The sequence below is a fragment of the Canis aureus genome, chromosome 7 (assembly GCF_053574225.1).
Source record: "Canis aureus isolate CA01 chromosome 7, VMU_Caureus_v.1.0, whole genome shotgun sequence".
Lineage (NCBI taxonomy): Eukaryota > Metazoa > Chordata > Mammalia > Carnivora > Canidae > Canis > Canis aureus.
In genome coordinates this window covers 70,761,700-70,776,436 of record NC_135617.1, presented here as the reverse complement: position 1 = coordinate 70,776,436, position 14,737 = coordinate 70,761,700, and the positions used below count along the sequence as shown (strand labels likewise).

The following is a 14,737-nucleotide window of genomic DNA, read 5'->3' as shown; positions in this document are numbered from 1 at the left end:
ACTGAGGGTTGCTGGATAAGGTAAATGGGTGATGGACATTAAGGAGGGCACTTGTAATGAGCACTGGGTGGTGTTATATGCAAGGGATGAATCACTAAATTCTGCCCTTGAAACTAATACTACACTATGTGTTAACTAATATGAATTTAAATAAAATCTTGAAACAAAATAAAGCAAAACAGACATAAAAAAAAAAAGAGGACATCCAACCTTGAACTTTTGAGTTGGTATCTTACTCAACTTCATGCTACTACCGTCACCAAATAGGTGACGGTAGTAACAGACTATGAGGTATATATACTGTGAGGAGTGAACTGAGGGGCTCCAGAATAGGCTATACTAGAGTTAGTACTCTCACATCAGGGACTGTGCAGTAGAGTCCTCAGAACTGGGCAAGTTCTTGCAGATTCCATCAAAGAACTCAACATAAATTCTACAAGACATTTGATTGCCTACTCTAAATAACATTGAAAGGCAACCAGTCTCATGTCCTCAGAAAAAAGGACTGCAACTAACAGAGAAGGTAATCTGCATGCTTAATGAAGTGAAATTCATCTTTCTAGCCTCAGCTCAGTGGGAACCGTAATCAAGGAAGGCGGACAGAAAGGAGAAGGAGACTACACTTCTTCCCTATTCTGAGTCAGCGGGCTTAAGACTGACTGCTAAAATGGAGTATTTCAAGAGGAGTGGTTGGAGGATTTTTAATTATTTATTATTTATTTTTTTAAAAAGATTTTATTTATTTATTCATGAGAGAGAGAGAGAAGCAGAGACACAGGCAGAGTGAGAAGCAGGGTCCACGTAGGGAGCCGGTTGCGAGGCTCTATCCCAGATCCCGGGATCATGCCTCAAGCCAAAGGCAGACGCTCAACCGCTGAGCCACCCAGGCGTCCCAGATTTTTAATTATTTACAATGACTAGAGAATTATGGGTTCTACCCCAAATGTTATATACAGGGAAGAGACTGCCTGTAACCTACTGAGTGCAAACTTTTTAATAAACTAGTCATAAATGTCCAAGTGTTTTGCACAAGTGCAAAACTGAGGTCAAGATTGCCTCTAAATCTGTCCTTTTTCCCGTCTATCTAGATTGGTAGATAGCCCCATTTTTCTTGTTGCTTTGGCCCCAAACCTGAAAATAACCCTTAGTTCATTTCCATTTAAACTCACAGACTTAACAGCAGAATCTGTTGGTTCTACCTTAATAATACATGGAATGTGAAGACTTCTCCCCACCTCCACTCTGATCACTTCTTCTCTTGAGCTCCTGCCCATGTCTTCCCAGTTAATCCTCCACATAGTAGCCTTTGTTATGAAATTATGAAGCAGACATAACTCCCTGTTTAAACCCATTAGTGGACCTTCATTATAGGTAGAGTAAAATCTACCATTTTAACCAAGGGCTACAAGCCTCAAATGTGTGGCCCCTGTTTCTCTGACCTCATCTCCTATCATCCCTCTTCTTTCTTTTTATCTCTCTAGGCTAGAGTATGCATCCTTACAGCAGACCCTACATCCTTGTTCTTTTGCCTGGAACACTCTTTTTCCTCTCTATATGCCATCTTTCTCTAGTCTCTTCTCTTACTATGCTTATATTTTTTATGGCATTTATCTGAAAGATATATATTGATTTGTTATTTGATTGTTTTTATTTCAAAATATATACTTCTTGAATGCAGTGGCTTTCCCCCCCCACTATTATATTCTCAGTGTAATACCTGGCCTAGAATAGGCACCCAATATATTTTTGTTAAATGCATTAGTGTCTTTAAAGATTTAAAATTTTGAATGCCTGGGTGGCTCAGTTGCCTTCAGCTCAGGGCGTGATCCTGGGGTCCAGGATCGAGTTCTGCATCGGGTTCCCTATGAGGAGCCTGCTTCCCGCTCTGCCTATGTCTCTGCCTCTCTGTCTCTCATGAATAAATAAATCTTCTAAAAAATATTTAAAATTTATTTTTTTAGTCCTCTTCAGATTGCTGCAGCTATATTTCTATGAGTTGAAATTCTCCAATTTGTTGTGGCTTATGTCATTCATGTGGTGCTGAGTTTCCTCATACATTTCATAATTTTTTTCGTAGTCTCTTATTCTTTGAGAATTATCTTTGTGGATGTTTTATCCTGTGAATATTCTGTGCTGGTTCCCTTCTTGTGGGGAGTTTTGTGGTTGCTGTTGCCTTAGCTATCAGGGTACAGCATCACCAAACCAAATTTCAGCTGTTTTGGCTTGGGATTCCTGCAGTACATGGATGGCACACTTCCAGCAGGGCTTTGAGCCCTGAGCAGATGTAGATCTGGTGTCCTACATGCAGATGCATGATGGAGTCTGCATGTGACTCCGTTTTCATGGTTATGACAGGTAGGCGAAGATATTTTGGTTCTTTTCCTTGGACAAACAGGAAAGTTTTGCTTCTAGCTTTGCTCAGGGAGTCTCAATTCCAGTTCTCACCATGCTAGGTTCTGAAATCATTCTACCCTCCTGCCTCTCTTTATTTATGCTTAAGTTTAGCTGTGTAGTTTTAATAGTAATAATAAAAAAATATAGCAGCCAAAACCAAGCCAGCCCGAAAGAAGTTAGTGTATTCTTATTTCCTTTAGATACCTGTTTATCTCCTCCTAATCTCTTGAGTCTTGGATTTTAAAATCTCTTTCATCCCACCCTTTCTGGTGTCCCCACTGAAAAGAACACTAAATTCTTCACTTTTAGTTCTGGATTATAGTTTCCATCTGCAAAACCGATAGTGCCTTCTGCTGAACTCAGGTGTTCCCAATTACAGGGCTTGTTCCCAAACATGGACATCTGATGTATCCAGCATCATCCTTGGGTCTACACCATTGGCCCTGTTGACTCAGTATTTTCATCTGGCAGTGAGACTAGTTAGTCAGCCTTCTTGTTCAGGATTCAGAAAGAACATGTAGAATGTCTATGTTAACAGTTTCAATTCTCCCTCCTCAGATACCAATCTTTGTGTCCTAACATTATTGCAGTTATTCAGAAGTATTATAAAAATATAATCAGAATGTGTTTAGTTGGAAATAGAGGGGTGTATAAGCAGTCTGTTAGGGTGATCCAGTTGTATATCATATTTTAAAAATTGGGAAATTTTATCTAACATCTGGATTAAGTCAGATGCTTTGGCAAGTCTAGATCTACATTCTTGCATGGAGAAATTGGCTAGAACTGAGCAGCAGCTACCCTTTTTAGACTGTACAAGATCTTTCCACTGTTCCTAGGTGATGTGCCTTACCTACTCAATTAGTAGTCTTGACAAGAACTTTGGGCTTTAATAGTAATGTAATTTACTTTCAATCTGAGGAACCTCAAGGGATATTGATATTACATAAAAATCATTTGTAACACAAGTATGAGGACCAGATTTAAATTATGGAAAATTAGGACATAGTGTGAAAGGTGGTATCATGAATTCTATGTTAAAGATCATTATTGTCAGTACTTGATCTGGCTTAAATACTGAGTTACTGTTGGTCTGTTTCCTAGGAAATTGAGTTAATAAGTAATGGGAACTCCTACAGTTATGAATTAAAAAGATTATCTGGCAGTTCTAATCTGGATGACTTTGGGTAATGTGAAAACAAAAAAATATGAGAAACATGAATCTCAATCTTTTGTGCCCTTTAGAAATAGAATATCTGTGCTTGGGAAAAGTCTCACATTTGACAGATTGATAAGTAAAGAACTTACTTGAGGTTCTCTGTGAAATCACTAAAAAATAAGCAAAGAGAAATCCATGTAATTTTTCTTAAATAGAAAAAATATAGTATTATCTAATATTTTCCACTGGTGTCTCTGAGGGAAGGACTTGAGTAGACATAAGAAGAAAGCATGCTTTGAGGAAAGGTCTATCTCCATTTAAACATCATTTTGGAATTCCTGTCTGTCTCTCAAAAATTTTGCCTACCTCTGTTATTTATATTTTCAGGGTTTGTTGTTCATGTTGCTACTCAACTCCTTTTCTTTTAATCAGTATTTTCTTAAATTATCTATAATGTAGGGGAAGCTGTATAGTAAGGAAGCAAGAGAGCAATGAGAAACTCAAATCACTTTAACAGAATGAAGTCACTTAGACTTTCAAGACCAGAAAACCATAGTGGAGAAACAGATATAATACTTACTTATGGGAGGCAGGGGCACACCTTAAAAAAACAAATTAGGTATCAGTGAGTAATTGTTTGAAAGGAACAAGTATCCTTCTAGGGAAGCATATTTGTGTGGGGGAAGAGGCTTGGTAGTAACACAGCTCTTGGTTCAAATTATGGTTCAGTGAACTGTGTTCTTGGACAAGTATGTGCCCCTGGTTTCTTAGCACTTGCAAAGAAGTACAAGGTCCAAGAGGTCTTGGATTTACTCCAAGAATCAAATGGGAAATGATGTAGTTAAATCACCTATATAGTTCTTATCACTGAGGAGATGCAAAGTAAACAAATGTTTGAAATTAAATAAATATGTTTACTTCACAGGATAAGCAGAAGGCAAAAGAAGGTGACAGCTATGAATCTTAGGCTACTGCACAGGAGTTAGAAATGAGTAGGGCAGGAACAGGTCCATAGGCCTTATAGAAAACATTAACAACAAAAAAGAATTTAAAAAACAAACAAACTGAACTTACCTCTGGGCATTGAAAGTGGTGGGCCAGCTGAAAGAGAAGTATTTTTGCAAGCCTTTTCTCTCCCACTCTTTTTTTCCTCTTAGTTTGGAGAGTTCTTTTTTATCAAGTCATTATAACAATAGGGAAAATGTTCCCTTTGGTCTTTATTTAGTTTTAATATAAATTGAAGGATTTTAACTTTTCAAAAAGCATCAGTAACCATGAAATTTGGCCATGGGAAGGCAGGTGGTTAAGGAAATACATACCCATGCCCAGAAACCCCAGGACAGCTGGGGAAAGAAGTTATAGGACCCCACAGTGGAGGAAACATGGAAGGACTTACTGAGGGCAGGTGGAACTGATCCGGCTGAAAAACAGAACAGAGAAAATTATCTCCTTTTCCTTTCTTCTCCATTCATTTTGTTTTTCAATTTGTGAAATATCTTGTAACATGTCATTTTTAACTGCTGGGAAACCCTCCCTTCTGATCTTTATTTTTTATGCAAATCGTGGAATTTGAATTTTTTCCATAATTGTTAAAAAGCTAAGAGAATTATTGGTGGTGTGAATACGAGATGTCTAAGAAACAGGAACTTCAAGCCTCTAAAATCCCAAATGGCTAGGGAAATTTTCCTCAGATATCTTGGAATTCAAATGTAGAAAAACAGACTGAGTAGGAAGTCCAAGTGAAAAACTGTTTTAGAAACTTCTGATCCCCCTCTTTCTCTTCCATTGTTTTCCCCTTTTCTGTAGACAGCCTCTTGTTGGTGGTCTTTGTAACTAAGCAAAACTTTTTTCTCCCTTGTTTATATAAATCAGTAGTGTTAGAACTTTCTAGTACATTATTAATAACCCAGAGGGACTTTGATAATGAAATAGCAAGTGGCCAAGAGGTACCTCAAACTCTTTGGATGCCAACATGGCCAAATAGATACTCTTGGACCACACTAAAAACCAATCGGTCCCCATGACAGAGAATGAAATGAACATACAGACTTACTGTTTGTCTGAGGTGTTGATCCTACTGAAAAATAAGCAGAAAGACTTCTTATTGCCCCCTGCTTATTTACTCCCCTATTCATTTTTTTTTCTATCGGTAACTTTTCTAGTCACATAACTGCTTGAAAAGTTTTTCTGATCAGGAGTATTTGAACTTTCCAGAAAACTTACAATCATCTGGTGTGTTCAGGTTGATGGAGAAGCAAAAGTTAAGAAAATAGGAATTGCAAGTTGTTGTACTGGAAGTCAAATTCCAATAGACATTGCTGGACATTGTTAAATGCACAGCAGAGACAAATAAACAACCTACTAATTGCTCATGTAGATAACCCACCTGGAAAACAGATATATTATCTGTATCTTTGTTTTTCCTGTTCATTTTTTCTACTTCTATATGGAAAGTCCCTGACAATCTTTAAACCATGGAGAAATTTTTTTCTCTGCTCTTTAATTTTTAGGTGACTCAGTAAACACTTTAAAACTTATTAATAAGCTAGTGGAATTCTAAGTAATGGAAAAATAAGGGTCAGGGAAATAGGAGCTTTAAGCTATTGCTATCCCAATATGGATGGATAAATTTTTGTTTAAGTGGATCCATTGGACACTGCTGGAGATAATTGAGTTCCATCATGAAGGGAGATAGTCAAACTTACAAGAGGATCTTGTAGCTGAAAAACAAAGAAAAAAATCAGCATGGAAAGGCTGGTGAAAGAGGAATTCTTTTTCTTGGTAGGGAATATCAAAAATGTTCATGGAAGGAGGATCAAACCCTTATAGATATTGTTGTGCACTGTGCTGGAGAACAGTTGCCATCATGCCTTAGGGGATTCTGTCTCCTGCTTCCTCTGAGAGCCTTCAGGAAAGAGAGATGATTTATCTCTTCCCTTTTTGCAGTGAGTGGTAACTGCTTAAAGTCCTATAGGAGATTGCTAATTTAAACTGTGCTGCTTTTACTTTTCTACTCCCTATTCTATTCTGTGCAAACTTCATTCATTCATACAAATGTTCTCCCCCCACCCTTGTTGACAAGTCACAATAAGCATCAGATAGTTTCCTCTGGTATTTTCATGTAATATTAAGTATTAATATTAATACTTAATATTAAGTAGGGTTATCAAGTAGGGTTTGTATTCCACTTCATTCATTCATTCATTGGGATGGATGCAGTCAGGTAATGGAACAAGCAAGAGACTGAGAAACATGAACATCTATACCCACAGGATAGAAGCAAAGGATTCCAGACCTGGAGGAAGCCAAAGGCAACTACTGTATAAGAACAAGTATGGAACTTACTAGTCGTTTCTGAAGTTTCAGCTGGTGGAAAAATGGTAAAGAAAGAAAAGGGAGAAATCAGGGTGTGTAGAATGAAGAGAACTCAATTCTCCCATGATGGCTTGAGAAGAGTAACTACAGAGAAGATGCAGGGAACTCTTGTTTCCCTAGCTCATTGCACATAGCTCAGTGCAATGTCTTGATTTAGGTCCCATCTTTGTGTTTCACATTCTCAGACCGGCTTCTACTTGTCTGGGGCAGGAGAGTAGCTGTCCTTCCTTTCCAGTCCTTCCAGGGGAATAAATGCTTGAAATTTCTAGAGGTTCATAATATCTTAAGCTTGTACTTCTATGTACTTCTATGTACTTTTGTCATTCTCATTTTCATTTATTTCTTTTCCCTATCTAACCTTTTAGCTAATTTGAAAGTTTTCTTCCCACCTTTAAAAAAATTTTTTTTAGTAGTCCTATTTGGAGCACCCATTTTTGTTAATTAAAAAGAAATAACTAGGGCAGCCCCGGTGGCACAGCGGTTTAGCGCCGCCTGCAGCCCGGGGTGTGATCCTGGAGACCCGGGATCGAGTCCCACATCAGGCTTGTTGCGTGGAGCCTGCTTCTCCTTCTGCCTGTGTCTCTGCCCCTCTCTCTCTCTATGAATAAGTAAATAAGAAAAAAAAAAAAAAGAAATAACTAGTATATTTTGCATTTTCTTCAAATCATCTGTAATTTAGGGGAAAGCTAGGAAGGAATACATGTACTACAATTTTCAGTTAAACATTACTGTATGTTTTAAGTGTTTACACATAGGGAGAGGGAATTAAGCAGGGGAGAAAAGGGAAATGGAATCCATGTACCCATATGGATTCTCAAGCACATGGTAGCTAATTGGGGACTTTAAGCCAGATGAGACCCTTCCGTTAGGCCCAGTGAGATCCTCTGAGATGAGCAGACTTATGATTTCTCCCTTATAAGAATTATAAGAACTTCCAAGGCTGTACGTCTTGGTGATAATTAAGAGTACCTAAAAAGGAGGCTCCAATTTAGGTGGATAGGGGATAAATGATGGATCATGTTTATTCACAAAGGAAGGTATTTAGAACCAGCATTTAGGGCAGGCACCATCCAGTTTTAATGATCATAGTATGATTGTGTGGGAGACTGCCTGCCCTTTCCAGGTTTTGAGTTCCTTTCTCCAAGATATTGTAGAACTGTAAACTCCATGGCACCAGAGATTAACCAAATCTATCTCTTTTCTTCATGACTTTATCCCCAAGCCTCAGTTCAGTTCCTGATACAGGAGCTCAGCTAGTTGAAAGAATGTTTGAGTACATCTGATTTGCTTTCTGATAGTATCCTCTTGTTTGGCTTAAACTTTGGAATGCTATCACTTAATTTGCACTCTCAGAATTTCCAATGGCCTGAGGTTTTTTGATATTCTGGAATTTGACACTGGTTTTGCCCTAGCTAATCACAATATGAGCTTACCCTTCACTCTTTCACTTATAGTTTGTAGTTGCCTGATGCACCTGCCAGTTCCTGTAATTGCAGCCCACCTACCATCATATCCTGTTCCCTGAAGCTCTGTGTGTCTGGGTGTGTGTGAGTGTGTTGGGTGTTTGGGGTAAGTGGGCAGGATAAGACATGAGGAAAGAGAAGATTTTGGGAGAGAAAATTGGGGAACTCAGTGTGACTAGATCCTTAGTAGTATTCCCTGATATACTTTACCCAGGAAACTGGGAAGAAAACTGATAAGACCTCAGTCTATTTAAATTTGATTTTTTTCCTTCTTTTACATTTATCTTTAAAATTTGCTTTCCTTTTTTTCATTTTCTTTACACTCATTATCTCTGTTGTCTTTGAGTAGGCTCTTTATGAACTACAAAGTACCTCAGAAGTGAAAGCTACCCTTTCTTTCTTTCTCTGTTACTTCAGAAAATTCTACATTATTACAGAAGGCATTATGACCATTACTGGGGACATTTTCTTACTTTTTTCCTAAAAAAACAAAACACAATCCTGGAGAACTCCCAGCAAATAGGAACTGAGGTGCATGAAAACATGTATAAAACTGTTGTCTTTATAGTAATACATACATTTGGGACAGGGGACAGGCCCTCTATACACTGTAGAAGATCAAAGAACACCAGAGGAAAAAGATAGATAAGGGACTTACCACTGGTCCCAGTATATTGCACTAAAAATAGAAACAAACATAAATTACTCTGGTTGTTGAACATGATAAACACACAAACCACTGAGGTTTTCCAAAGGAGAGCAGTTAGATAGCAGTTAGCTTCCCAGAATTACTAAATCCCAATCTTCAGAATTAAATATTTTATTGGACTATATCCTTGCCATAAGATCAGACTGTCCTCCAGGAGACTTGTAATCCTGTTTCAGTTGGAAGACAAACCATTTGATGCTCGCCTTTCACGACTACGGGTGTTTGAAGTGAAATCGTTGTTATATTCCTTTACCTCCGTTTTCCTCATCTTTTTTCTCTTCTGTCACTTTTTTTTACTCTCTTGGCCATCCTCCTTTGTCTTCGTTCTTGTTTCTTATGTCCTTTCCCAGATTCTATTTCATCTTTGCTTTGGAACACTTTGTATAATGTATACTGATAGACCACTATAATTATTATTAGAAAAATGTTACGCTGCCTATTATGAATTTGAGTAACATATATACGTTGATTATATATATATACACAACTTACCAATAGGTCCTGGAGTTTGCACTAAAAATAAATCAAAATTGGCATGTTAGTATGAGTGTTTGGATAAGAATAAATTTTTCATTAATTTTATTCTGGGGGTGGGGCTTTGGGAAGTAGAGTAGGGGAGAAGTGATAACAGTAATAAGAACCTTAGGGAGAACTAATCCAGGTATGATCCATACACCAAAAGAGATATTTAGCATATATTGCAATTCAGCCTGAGATGAGGGTCTCTCTAGAATCCTTGTCAACCTAGGAGAGGTTAGAGACATTAAAGGTTGAAGATACTGCTTTTTAAAAAAGTTTTATTTATTGATTTGACAGGAGAGAGAGAGAGAGAGAGAGACCACAAGCAGGGAGAGTAGCAGAGGGAAAGGGAGAAGCAGACTCCCTGTCCAGCAGGGAGCCTGACATGAGGCTCGATTCCAGGACCAAAGGATCATGATCTGAGCTGAAGGCAGATGTTTAACTGACTGAGCCACCCAGGCACCCCAGATACTGCTTTTTAAAGGGACCATCCTTGTACTAAAATATTTCTGACCAACTAATATGCTTTAGGATAGGCATGAAGGTAGGAGCTAAGGATGCAGTCTTCTCACAGCTTCCAGCTTACTGACTACTGCTTTGATCAGCTTGATTGTCTTTGGGCAAAGGGTCAACAAAACCTTCAATTTTTAATGAGAATTTGGCCTTCAGTTGATTTTCCAGTTCTGATTAAACCTGCTTTCTTACTTGGCAACGTTCTTTTTATCAAAGAATGATCCTTGGGGCGTCTGGGTGGTTCAGTCAGTTAAGCATCTTTTTTTTTTTTTTTTTAAGATTTTATTTATTTATTTATGAGTGACACACAGAGAGAGGCAGAGACATAGGCAGAGGGAGAACAGGGAGCCTGATGTGGTACTTGATCCCGGGACTCCAGGATCTCGCCCTGAGCTGAAAGCAAATGCTTAACCGCTAAGCCACCCAGGTGTCCCAGCATCCGACTCTTGATTTCAGCTCTGGTTATGATGTCAGGGTTGTGAGATGGATCCCCACGTTGGGCTCCATGTTCAAAATAGAGTCTGCTTAAGACTTTCTCTCTCTCTCTCTCCTTCTGCCCCTCCTCTGCTCTCTCTCTCTCTCTCAAATAAATAAATAAAAAAACAAATAAATAAATTTTAAAAATAAAAAGAAGAATGATCCTTGGTTGGTAGAAAGCCATATTTTTGGGCTTCCCTGAATGTAGTGACCATGTATTTGGGCATGTTTCTTATAGGATCCCTGAAGGTTATGTATGTAGAGCTCTTATAGGATATTTTGGCTCCTGAGGCTTCTATGTTAAGGCAGCTCCTCTATGCAGCCTGTGCAAGGTCAAAGACTAGTTCCTAGGTGGCTCTGTAGATACTTGCATAGACCACTTCTAGGACTACTGCCACAGAAGAGAGATGGTTGATGCTACCCTGGTGGCAAGCTGTGTTTCCTGTCTTAAGTTCCATTGAGTAGCATGGTGAAGGCTGGGATCATCTTGTGAGTCTGCCTGGTTAGTTGAATCTAAAAAGACCAGCCTTCCTTCCAGTGGGCATTGCGGTGTCTCTCTTCTCCATAGCTCCTTACTTCATGGCACTCATCATGGGAAATATCCCAGTTCTAACCCATAAGCCCCAAAAAGCTCTGATTTTTTTTTCCTGTGTGAAAAAGCTAGAAGGTGGCTTACCAGTTGTGGATATCTTGGGCCATGAGTGTAGACAAGCTAGAAATTTAGGTATTTTGTAAAAGTAATTTAATGTTTGCTTTTATTGTATCTATAAAAAAATTGCCCTTGATTCTGGAGTAGAACTCCTAGGACATCTGCCCTTTGGTATAAGCCACTAAATCTTTAGACAGATAATCATTTCAAATATGATTTTGTTTTGTTTTCCTATATTTTTTACTCTTTTTCCACTTTTAATATGTGACTCCTATAGCCTTCCTTTTCTTCTCTTTCTCAGCTTTATTTATATTCATTTACTCTTTTTCTTCTCCTGCCTCCAACTCAATCTTTCTCCTTCCAATTTTCTTCCTACTTTTGTTCTTTTTAAACTCTTGATTTTTCTCTTTTCAGCATGTATCTTCATTCTCTATTACTCTTTATATTACATTTTCTCTCACTTCCTCTCCTCATAAGGTCTTTTTATCCCCAATTTTTAATATTACAAGTTCATTTCTAAAAAACATTTTGTTTATTTATTCATGAGAGACACACAGAAAGACAGAGGCAGAGACACAGGCAGAGGGAGAAGCAGGCTCCATGCAGGAAGCCTGATGTGGGACTCGATTCCGGGACTCCAGGATCGCACCCTGGGCCGAAGGCAGGAGCTAAACTGCTGAGCCACCCAGGGATCCCCTATAAGTTTATTTAATTCCTAACTAATAACCTATTAGAACACTCAAAATGGTAGTGGAAAGAGCTCAAGAGTCAGCACAACTTCAGTCCTGATTTCATTATTAACTATCCTCCTTCCCTTATTTTTTTAGGAATAACTTCTGAACCTCAATTTTTCATCTTTCAAGATGGGTATAATATCTGTTATCCACCACCATTGAAATGCTGTGAGGCCCAACAAAATAATGCATAGGAGAGTTAGAAATCCATTATAAGAATCACATGAGGAGTGTTCACTTCAGCAGCACATATACTGAAATTGGAATGATACAGAGAAGACTAACATGGCCCCTGTGCAAGGATGACACACAAATTCATGAAGGAATTACACAAAGAATGACTAGTTACAGATACAGGACTTGTATTCATTCTGTCAGGCAAATATGGGAAACCTCAAACATATTTCTTTTGGTTTCTAATTTCAAAAATTCCTAATTTGTGTTAAAAATCCTATAATCCAGTGTGTGAAGCTATAGCTATTTGCTCTTAGTTTATAAATATGTAATTATGGACTACTGTGTCTTGGAACCTAACCATTATTTATGATGTTTCTATGGAAAAATGCAATAAGGTAAATTGCTAAAAGTTGGTGAAAATAAAACCTAACTGTCCTGGAGAGAACTTTTCAGAGCAATTAAATAGAAGAAACAGGATTTGTATTATTTTGAACACAATCTAATAACAAAAAAATATTTGCAGGGAAAGCAAGAAGTTTAGATGCTGTGTACTAAATCTTTATTACATGTTGATGCTAAAGCTAGATTATATAACTTAGAAAATACCATTTCCTAGGGGGTTAAATTATCAATTTGTATTTAAGCTTCATAGTTAATATCTTTTTATTGCAGAACCTGGGTGAATCCAACCTCCAGGAATTCTGAGTGAGATAACGAGGCAGTGGAAACACTTGACCCTGGAGTCTATGGGCGTGAATTATTTGAAATAAAAATCAACTGACATTCTAAACATTGTAAAGGACCAAAATACATTGTAATTGAGAGTTAGGTGACTTACCAATGGTTTTTTGAGATAGCTCTAAAAAAATAAATAAAAGAGAAAAGAAATGAGTAGCTGCTCTCAGACTCTGGAGCCCATAGTTCTCATTTACATGCTTTTCCTGGTAAGAATCTATACCATTAAACTTGGCTCAGCTACAATGGGGTAGTAGCGATGTTCTTTCTCATGGATGCTAGGACAATCTGATACATATAAGGCCTTCCTTATGTGCTGGATCTACTGAGAGGCCAAGTAGCAAAGGTACTAGGTAGAGATCACCCTTTTGGCCCATTTAAACCCCTGTAGAAAATTGGAAAAACCATTCTCCATTTAAACTTAAATTTCTTCCTTTTCCCCATAATTTCACTTCTTTCCATCTCATTCTGTTTTTAAAAGTCCTTTGTGTGATATTGATAAGCCAATGGACACATTCAAGAGTTCATCTTTCACTTTATAGTTTGTGTTTGGCAATGGAATGTATATTCACACTATTAATAATATCAGAAAGGGAGACAGAACGTAAAGACTGCTAACTCTGGGAAACGAACTAGGGGTGGTAGAAGGGGAGGAGGGCGGGGGGTGGGAGTGAATGGGTGACGGGCACTGGGGGTTATTCTGTATGTTAGTAAATTGAACACCAATAAAAAATAAATTAAAAAAAAAAGAAAAAAAAATAATGACTTACTGAAATGGTAGGTAGAAGAAAACAAAAAGGCCAAAAAAAAACCGTGGACTCCCAAGCCCCTGAAATCCCAACATGAAATCCAGGGAAGGGTCCCTAAGATACTGCAGGGAGTTAAAATTCTCTACAGTAGAGAATCAGACAGTAAACTTACTGATAGGTCCCGTAGCTCCTGCTGAGAAACAGAGTGAAAGAGAGAGGAAGAGGGGGAGAGGTGAAGGGAGAGAGAGATTATTACTATGCTTCATCACTATAAGGGAAATAACCATTCTTCAACACTTACTCTAGAGGGAGTGTCATAAGTAGAAACCCTAGGTGCATCAAGGGTTGCTTACATGGCAATCCTCAGACAGATTCCCTATTGGACCATATAGGAGACTTCCAGGAATGGAGGCATCCCCTTGTTTTCAGTGATATTTGCAAACTTTAGAGGATTGGAATAACTCCTTCCATACTAATTCATAATGTCTCCTTTAAATTATTTTCTCTTTTTTCCCTCTCATTTCATTAGGGACTTATTGTTATTTGAATAGTGAACCTATTCTATATGTTGGCAAATTGAATTTAAATAAAATATTTCTAAAAAAGTGAACCTTCCTTTGCTGACAGGGCATAATGACTGCTTTTCTATTTTTTTATGTTAGTTCATGGGCTTTGCAGTCTCTTTATTTCATTTGGAGATTCTTTGGAAACCTTGTAATAGGAATACTAGAGAAATTGAGAAACATAAAACATGGCAGAGTGGTACTTAAGATCTTCTGGTGAGAAATTAAAGGAACCAGAGTGGAGAAACAAATTTGATACTTACGAATTGGTGCTGTAAATTGCACTGAAATACAAAGAAAAGGAAAATCAGTGTGGTTTGATATGAGCAGAATGCTCATGCCACAATATTCTTTTTAAAGAAATTATGAAGCAACTCGACCAGAGGGAGAATTACTACTGCATATCAGTAGATAATTTTAGCAAAGAAGCCCCATAACCCTCCCTCTAGATTACGTCATTTGGCATTCACTCAGCTGTCTCAAGGGATTGACACTCCCAGGGGTAGGTGGGATGTCAGTCCAGT

The 14,737-nt window shown here is 38.0% G+C and overlaps 1 protein-coding gene and 1 non-coding gene across 2 annotated transcripts in view; one reads left to right on the top strand and one right to left on the bottom strand.

The window, feature by feature from the left end:
- TSBP1 (testis expressed basic protein 1) overlaps positions 1–14,737 on the bottom strand; it is a 194,843-nt gene that overhangs the window by 147,452 nt on the left and 32,654 nt on the right. The window contains exons 10-21 of the mRNA XM_077902617.1: positions 14,477–14,497; positions 13,823–13,843; positions 13,005–13,025; positions 9,590–9,610; positions 9,047–9,067; positions 6,896–6,916; positions 6,256–6,270; positions 5,604–5,627; positions 4,947–4,970; positions 4,625–4,651; positions 4,131–4,151; positions 3,700–3,720 (exon numbers count right to left, since the gene is read on the bottom strand). Of these exons, the coding sequence (XP_077758743.1) occupies positions 3,700–3,720; positions 4,131–4,151; positions 4,625–4,651; positions 4,947–4,970; positions 5,604–5,627; positions 6,256–6,270; positions 6,896–6,916; positions 9,047–9,067; positions 9,590–9,610; positions 13,005–13,025; positions 13,823–13,843; positions 14,477–14,497 (258 nt within the window). The remainder of the gene's footprint in view (positions 1–3,699; positions 3,721–4,130; positions 4,152–4,624; positions 4,652–4,946; positions 4,971–5,603; positions 5,628–6,255; positions 6,271–6,895; positions 6,917–9,046; positions 9,068–9,589; positions 9,611–13,004; positions 13,026–13,822; positions 13,844–14,476; positions 14,498–14,737) is intronic.
- LOC144317900 (U6 spliceosomal RNA) lies at positions 12,220–12,327 on the top strand. The gene has a single exon (XR_013383787.1). It is a non-coding gene; the product is annotated as a U6 spliceosomal RNA (small nuclear RNA).